Source organism: Phaethon lepturus, unplaced genomic scaffold (assembly GCF_000687285.1).
Source record: "Phaethon lepturus isolate BGI_N335 unplaced genomic scaffold, ASM68728v1 scaffold11110, whole genome shotgun sequence".
Taxonomy (NCBI): domain Eukaryota; kingdom Metazoa; phylum Chordata; class Aves; order Phaethontiformes; family Phaethontidae; genus Phaethon; species Phaethon lepturus.
The window spans coordinates 27,382-34,638 of NW_010511180.1; the positions used below are offsets into that span (position 1 = coordinate 27,382).

Here is a 7,257-nt window from a genome sequence, read left to right on the forward strand (position 1 = left end):
TTGTGTCTCTCTAACAGTGACCAGTGTGACAAGTTTAAAAGGGACTCTGAAACCTTATTATGAGGAACCATTATGAAAGAAGAAATAAGAGAAGCCATTTCTCAATTCTACAGTATAATTTATACACCAAAGCATGAGGTTTCAACTGATACATATTTTTATCTTATCTGCTACATGTAATTCTTAGTAAGCTTGTGGATGTAAATTCAAGGAACGAATTAACTAGACCTTGTATGAATAACCAGTAATTTCTTAGGGCTTTTTTCTTTATTACTAAACCTCCTCCTGTTCTTCATTTTGAGACTTAGGACTTAATTATTTCCAGAAACATTTATTATCTTTACATACCTTCATCTCATTAAATCTTGTCTACTGTTACAACACCTTCATCTTATTGTTCCTCCAGCTAAGCATTTCCTGATCTCTAACTATTTGTATGTTATATGGTATTTCTACTTCTGAATGTCTTTTGTGATACCTTTTCAGTTAATTTGATAGACTTTCATCTATTTTGGAAGCCCTTTCCTTTGAAAGTACATGTAAACTGTTTGGCATTGTTATTTTTTGCCTTTGAAAGCATATTTAATCCAATTCCTGGAGGGATCCTACACTTTTTTTTTTTTTTTACATTACCCGCCCCCCCCAACTTTAACAGGCATACAATTTGACAAATACATGCTTACTTCAGAAAAAGCTTCTTAAGTCGTCTTCTTCTAGTTCTTGTCACAAATATACTTCTGTAACCATTACCATAGACTGCTCAAATAGCCACTGAAAAAAATTCACTTGAACAGGTATGAATATCTAGTGGTTTATTAGCTTAAGTTTCATTACTCTTGAGGAATCCTGAAGCTCCTCTTCAACACCTTTAAGATTTTTTTTTACTTATTACAGACCTCAAAATGGAGGTACGTTACAGCAAAAGGGGAAATGCCTGTGATTTTACTCAAAGCCCCAAGACTATACAGTCTTGGACCAGTTCTGACTCTCTGCTCTTCTAAACAAATTGACACTGCTGGAAATAGCTCTTCCAAAATACCACTAGTTGGAAAGAAGGAAAAATACAATATGATTTCTTGTAGTGTTTCTAATTCTTACATCTTGATTGCTAGCTTTGCAGCTTTTGGAATCATAATTATTCCTAACATATATTTGGGTTCTATGCTATAGCCAAGGAAGCTAAAAACTTTTTTCTTCCCTTAAATGAAAGCACAGGTTACAAAAATCTCATGACTTCCCATAAATAGCCTCCTGGTGCTCGGGAATATTTTTTGTTTCTTCATTGCAGTGCTATCATTTCAAATCTCACATTTTAGTTCTCTCTCAAGTGGGAGACTGCATTCTTTTAAACTAAGTATTCTGTATTCTCCCTGACAGAACCTAAATGGGCCAATTCCGGTTTTGAAACCAGTCATCAGAAAACATTAGTCACAAGTCAGGTTTTATCTATGAATCTGCAGGCATAAGGGATTTCTACTAGGATTATTTCTCCATATCCTATTTATGTTTCTGGAGTGCTGCCTACAAATAGATTGGGAAGTGTCCCACCCACCTCCGCCTGAATAAACAGGTACCCACACCTTTGAGATAAACATCCATATTAAATGGGAACTTGGCACAGAAGAAGTGGCACAACACAAACACTCCCACAGAAAGGACACCATTTACCTATGAAATTAGGTGCAAGAGAAGAAGTGTCAGAGTTGAGAGATACAGGAGAGCCCTTCGAAGGGAACCCCAAGGAAGGAAAGTAACCTGGAAAGACAGAACACACCAGTAAATCAAGCCTGAGAGAAAGCACTAAGTGTTTCCAATGTTGGGGACAGTCTGCAGTGCAGAAAATACCATATGCTTAAAAACCATGTCACATTTACCACACTTAAGCCATACTTCCTCTCACTGTTCTACCACACATATTACCAACATAGTTCATATATTAACATCAATACAAGTGTTAATAGTATTGTAAACTGGGTCTATATAAAACAATGCAGCAGATGCCCAATTGTTACAGGTATTCAGAGAGTTGTGTTTGCACTTTCAACTGCATGACCTCATCAGAAGGAAACCAATAGACTGACTGAAAGACTGGGGCAAAGTTGTCCTGGTTCTTTCAACATTCTCATAGCAAGAAGCAGGTGTTTTCAGCTAGCAGCACAGTGCTCTACTTCTGGTCCCAAGCAAGACTAGCATCACTGGCACAGCATTCCCGTGTTTCTATTAGTTAGAGTTAGGGTTTGTCACAGAAATCAGATACAAAAGACTCCCTGACTGAGGATGGCACCTGTTCCCAACAGTTCTCTCCTGAGTCCTCCAAGCAATTTTATTGTTATTTTTAAAATAACTCCCCAAGACAACTACTTTGACATCACTAACGTTGGCAGTTTTCCTTTTACGCCTCAGCATTCACGAAATTCCTGTCACTCTCGTGCCTCTCAAATTAATTCTCACTCTCCTCTGTGTTATGCAGCTACAACAAGTCTTGCTACAAAGACCTGCAATAAACATAACATGTTGGAGATGGGCATAGAAAGTATAACCATCACTATTCTCATTATAACCTGTCTGCTCTCTTTGATAATGTGTTGTTTGTTTGCTACTCTTTTCCATCTGGATGTCATATTCAGCAGCTACTACCAGGTCAATTTCTGGCTGTTCTGCTAGTGCTCTGAATTTTACATTCCCTCCTTCTAAAGATAGGAATCCAGCATTTACAGTAACAGATCCAAAATGCACAACTTGACAACTGATATTTCCTTAACACAGTCTGCTGAGTCTAGGAAGGATGGTCTCAGAAGAAAAGATGGAAGAGAAATCTCTACAAACCGTGGGGGGCCTTTGCCTGATATATCAATAAAGTACACAAGATACTACTTAAGAGTAGCGCAATACACTTTTGTTGTCCAAATGAGACCACCTTGTTGCCCTCAGTGTCACACTACTTTTCAGTCATTACTGGTCCAAACAAAATCTGCATTTTTAATCTGCACAAGTTTATAATGCACATTATAAAGCTTTCTAGGTATGTCCTTACTGAGCTGTCATGAACCACATTTCTGTTGTTCTGAAATTTAGAAAGGCAAATCAGAAATAATTCAGAAGGAAAAAAGTGAATTCCCTTAAAAAGGAATGCTTTTCAGACTTGTAAATAATTCTTGAAGTATCTGATGGAAGATGCTCATCAGTTTCTTTTTACGAACATCCTAAACATTCTTCACACTGACAACAGCCAAAACCTCTTTTCTATAAATAGCTACTTTTTGCAGCAAATCTGTAGTAATTTTTGTCCTTCTTGAATCTCCTCTCCCTTACTGAAGCAAGTCCAATTTCTTCCCATTCTTTCCATGGGACAGGAAACACTAGCTACTGAATGGCTACATTGAGCAACCAAACACAGTGCCCAGTGGCTAAGCTCTGCCCCTGACTTCACAGGAAGCAGAATTTCTTTCCTCTGCCTAGTGCTGATTTTCATTACTTTTATAGGAATTTAAACCCTCTGTGAAATTAGTGCAAAACTCACAGATTAAAAGGGCTGCTGGAAGAAATTTATGGAGAGGAGGGGAGGAACAGGATTAAAGAAAGAAAAAGAAGATGGATCAACTGAACAACCCATTCTTTCGCACACCACACTAACTCTTCTTCTTCTCCACTACCCTGCTAACTCCAGACAAAAAACCCAACAGGGCAATCATTCAGCTCCCAAATGTCAGTCTCCCACTTCTGTTAGTTTCAAGACAACTATAGGCACTTTGATTGTTTTATCCTTCTCATTGAGTTTGGTTTAAAATTCCAGAAGTTGCAAAAAATTCAAGATGTACTTGGAGGGGAGAACAATACAGCGACCATTAGCATGAGTAGCATATTCCTCATTTCCTTAGAATACCAATCTGAAATCCAAATAAACATTTCAGAGTGAAAGTTCATGTTGTGCTTATCTTCGTGGACCTGAATTCATCCACATGATTTTGAAAGGCAGGAATACTTCTATTCAAATGAATAGTATTTTCTCCTCTACATTTCAGATGTTAAAGTGTCTTGGTTTAGCCCACCTCTGGGCTAAACACTAGCAGTTGCTCTACAACCTGAAAACTCCCTTTCAGCCGACAAAGGGGAATCGGGGAAAGAAAGGAAACTTGTGGGCTGAAATAGAAAAACATTTAACAAAACTACTATTAATACTAAAGCAATGTAAAGTACACAAAGTTATATAAAGTCATGAGCTGTGCACTCCCAGCAGTGAACACTGGTTGGTGAACACTGTGAGCAGCACAGCTCCAGCGAAGGGAGAGTAGGCCTCGGGAGCAGAGTGATGGGCAAGACCGTCCAGGGATGGCAGCCATGAAGACAGCAAGAGTAATTCCCAGCAGACTCCCCAGTTTATGGTCAGTGTGACATTTATGGTATGGAATACTTCTGCTGGTCAGCCTAGGTCAGCTGTCTTGGCCTCCATTCCTCCAAGCTTTAGCACCTGGCTATCTCAAGATTGCTAGAGGCCTTCATCACTATGGAAACCTGCATACCATGGCTGGCCATGAATCCACTTTGTTCTCACAGTAACGGGGTGCTGCAGTTATCTTAGAAATGCAGCTTTCCTGAATAGCAAATGGATTTTATGATTCTATCCCAGCAAAACTAGAACATAAAGTCACTCCTAAAACAATTCAGGTACTCAGAAACAGAGACTCATAAAATTCTTTAATCATTTTAAGTTAGTCTTTCTTTTGAAAACAGGAAAAAAAAGTTTAATTTTTTTTTCTTTTTAAAGCAATAGAGAAAATAGCTCCAAATACACTTTATAGCTAGAATTTTATGTCTTAATCTTTCAGAATGGAGTGCAGATCTTTCTACATAATAATGTAAGGCAGTCTCAGTTATAAATCTGTTACAGGACTTAACTGCTGCCCCTCAACATAATATAACCTCATCAGGAAGACTGTCCTAGTCAGGTACCTTCAGTACTACAGGGGCAGGGACATACAGAAAAAAAGCAGGCTGTGCTTATCAACATGTTAATTTTATGAGCTATTAGAAGAAGAGTAAGCCCTACTAAAATGGACAAACGACAAAACAATAACCTCAGAAAGTGCAGGAAGTACATGATTTTTAGCATCATGTAAGCTACATACAGAAGAAGAGGTAATTGCTACCACAAAATAAAGACTAACAATAGGAAGTATACAGAAAAAAAATCCACGCATGCAACAATTCACAGGTTATAAATCATTAAGTTTTGACTGAGAAGTACCTTGTGGAGGGACTGGCTGTTGATATCCTGGCATCGGACCATTATAAGCTCCATATTGCAATTGAGGAACCCCTGGCAATGGCTGTCCTCCATAGGCAGGCTGCTGGTATCCCTGATATCCAGGCTGAGGTTGCCCATAAGGAGGCCCTGTGTGAGCTTGCTGGTTTACACTCATTGTATTCACATCCCCAAACTAATCTCACCTGCAAAAAAGGGGGGAGAAATGGCTTTTAGCAGACATAAAACCAAATTGGCCAACTCCTCTACTCTTTTCACAGAAATGAGAGTTCCCGAGATCCTAGGGAAGGTAAAAGATTAATGGTAATTTATTCTTGCACAGCAATTTTTTCAAGTAAGATTAAGTGCTTTATAAGAGCTAGTTAGAAGTCAGTATTTTCAGAAGCTATGTTCTGAAAACATTCACTACTTGACCATGCTTCCTTGCTACAAGCAACACACATTCCACCATCCACAAAGGCTGCTGCTTGAAGTGTTTGACGGAATCCAGAACAGGACCAATATAGATTCCCTCCCCCCTTTTTTTTTATTTTTTATTTACAATAGATGATGCAAAGTCCTTGTTATGTACTAACTTTCAGGAAACTAAGATATTCCAAAAGCAGCACGTTCATCTAAGCATCATGTTCAAAATGGAAAAGCATCAGACACAAAGATGTCACTAAAGGAGTTACACAAAAGGGTAAGACTCAAAACAGAGCATCGGAGACAGGAAAGATGTTTCTTAGCAAAATTATGCAAGAAATCTTGCATTAAGAGACAGATACCTAATTTCTCTAACTAACTGTATGAAGAGATTGACTATAGTTTATAAAGAGAAAAACAGAAACTGTATTGGGAGACCCCAGACCAAGCAGGCAATTTTTACAATACCACGGTACCATGCAGGTAGATAAGCCACAGAGCCCTTGAGTTGTGGAGAGCCAAGCAGACAATTTCATGGGCAGGAGATTCCCTCATGGTCTATCTCTCAAGGATCTTTTGCATCCCCTGTACTCCTTTGGACACTCAAGGATCTTTTGCATCCTCTGTACTCCTTTGGACACTCCACATGTCACTGTTACCCTCTTCAGCTAAGACAATCTACACTAACACTGTAAAGAAATATGTGTTTAGGGCATTTTAATTCTTTTATTAAAAGACTACAGTTTGTATAAAAATGCAAAGTTAATATGAATTAAATAATTGATTTTGCCATCATATTTTGCTCCAAACCCTATGATAAACTTGTGCATTAAAGATACATAGTAAATCTTAACGCAGAGGAAACACAGCTGCAACAGCCATCAGCCAGTTGAGGCAAATCCCAACGAGGAATCTACAGTTTAACTCAAGCAGGTAGCAAACCCCCAGCTGTTTTGCCTATACACCAATTAGAGTATGCCAACCAGTGCTCAGGTTGGTTATTCACATTACCAAAAATATAACATCAAAGGCCTGTTTCAACAACTGACACAACAATTGTACAGCAAGGGTACTAAAATAACTACAGCTCTATAAGAACCATCCACACAGAAAGAAATGCTTTCAGACCCATGTATGTATATATAAAAAATAAAGGGAAAATATATATATCACAACAGAACGATCTAATTATTTACAGAAGAAAGCTAGCAGAATACACACATACTACATTTAACCTCCTATAGCTAGTAAACATGACAAATGTCAATACTAAGGATGCCAATGCTTACTCTGAAATTAGATATTAAACTTTATATGAAAGGCAATAAAGTTTTATATTTTTATTCTACAAGTAGTACAAAGGTAATGCTAGGACTTCTGTTTAGAAAAACACCTTATCTTAAATATTTAAAGGTAATTTGCTCTTGAAAGTAACATATAATGTCATTTGCAATAGCTTACAACAGTGTGACAATTTTTGATCAGCCTGCAGTGTTTCTAAATACAATTACACATGATAAACACAACAGCAAGCAAGTAATTGCTAAAGATTCTGGTTTCTTGCACCACCTTTGACTTAGTTCTGCAGA

The 7,257-nt window shown here is 38.0% G+C and overlaps 1 protein-coding gene across 1 annotated transcript in view; it reads right to left on the reverse strand.

Moving 5' to 3' along the window:
• SEC24C (SEC24 family member C) overlaps positions 1–5,452 on the reverse strand; it is a 29,607-nt gene extending 24,155 nt beyond the window's left edge. Inside the window, 2 exon segments of the mRNA XM_010283069.1 lie at positions 1,669–1,755; positions 5,246–5,452. Of these exon segments, the coding sequence (XP_010281371.1) occupies positions 1,669–1,755; positions 5,246–5,420 (262 nt within the window). The 5' untranslated portion in view covers positions 5,421–5,452.
• Positions 5,453–7,257: the final 1,805 nt, after the last annotated feature.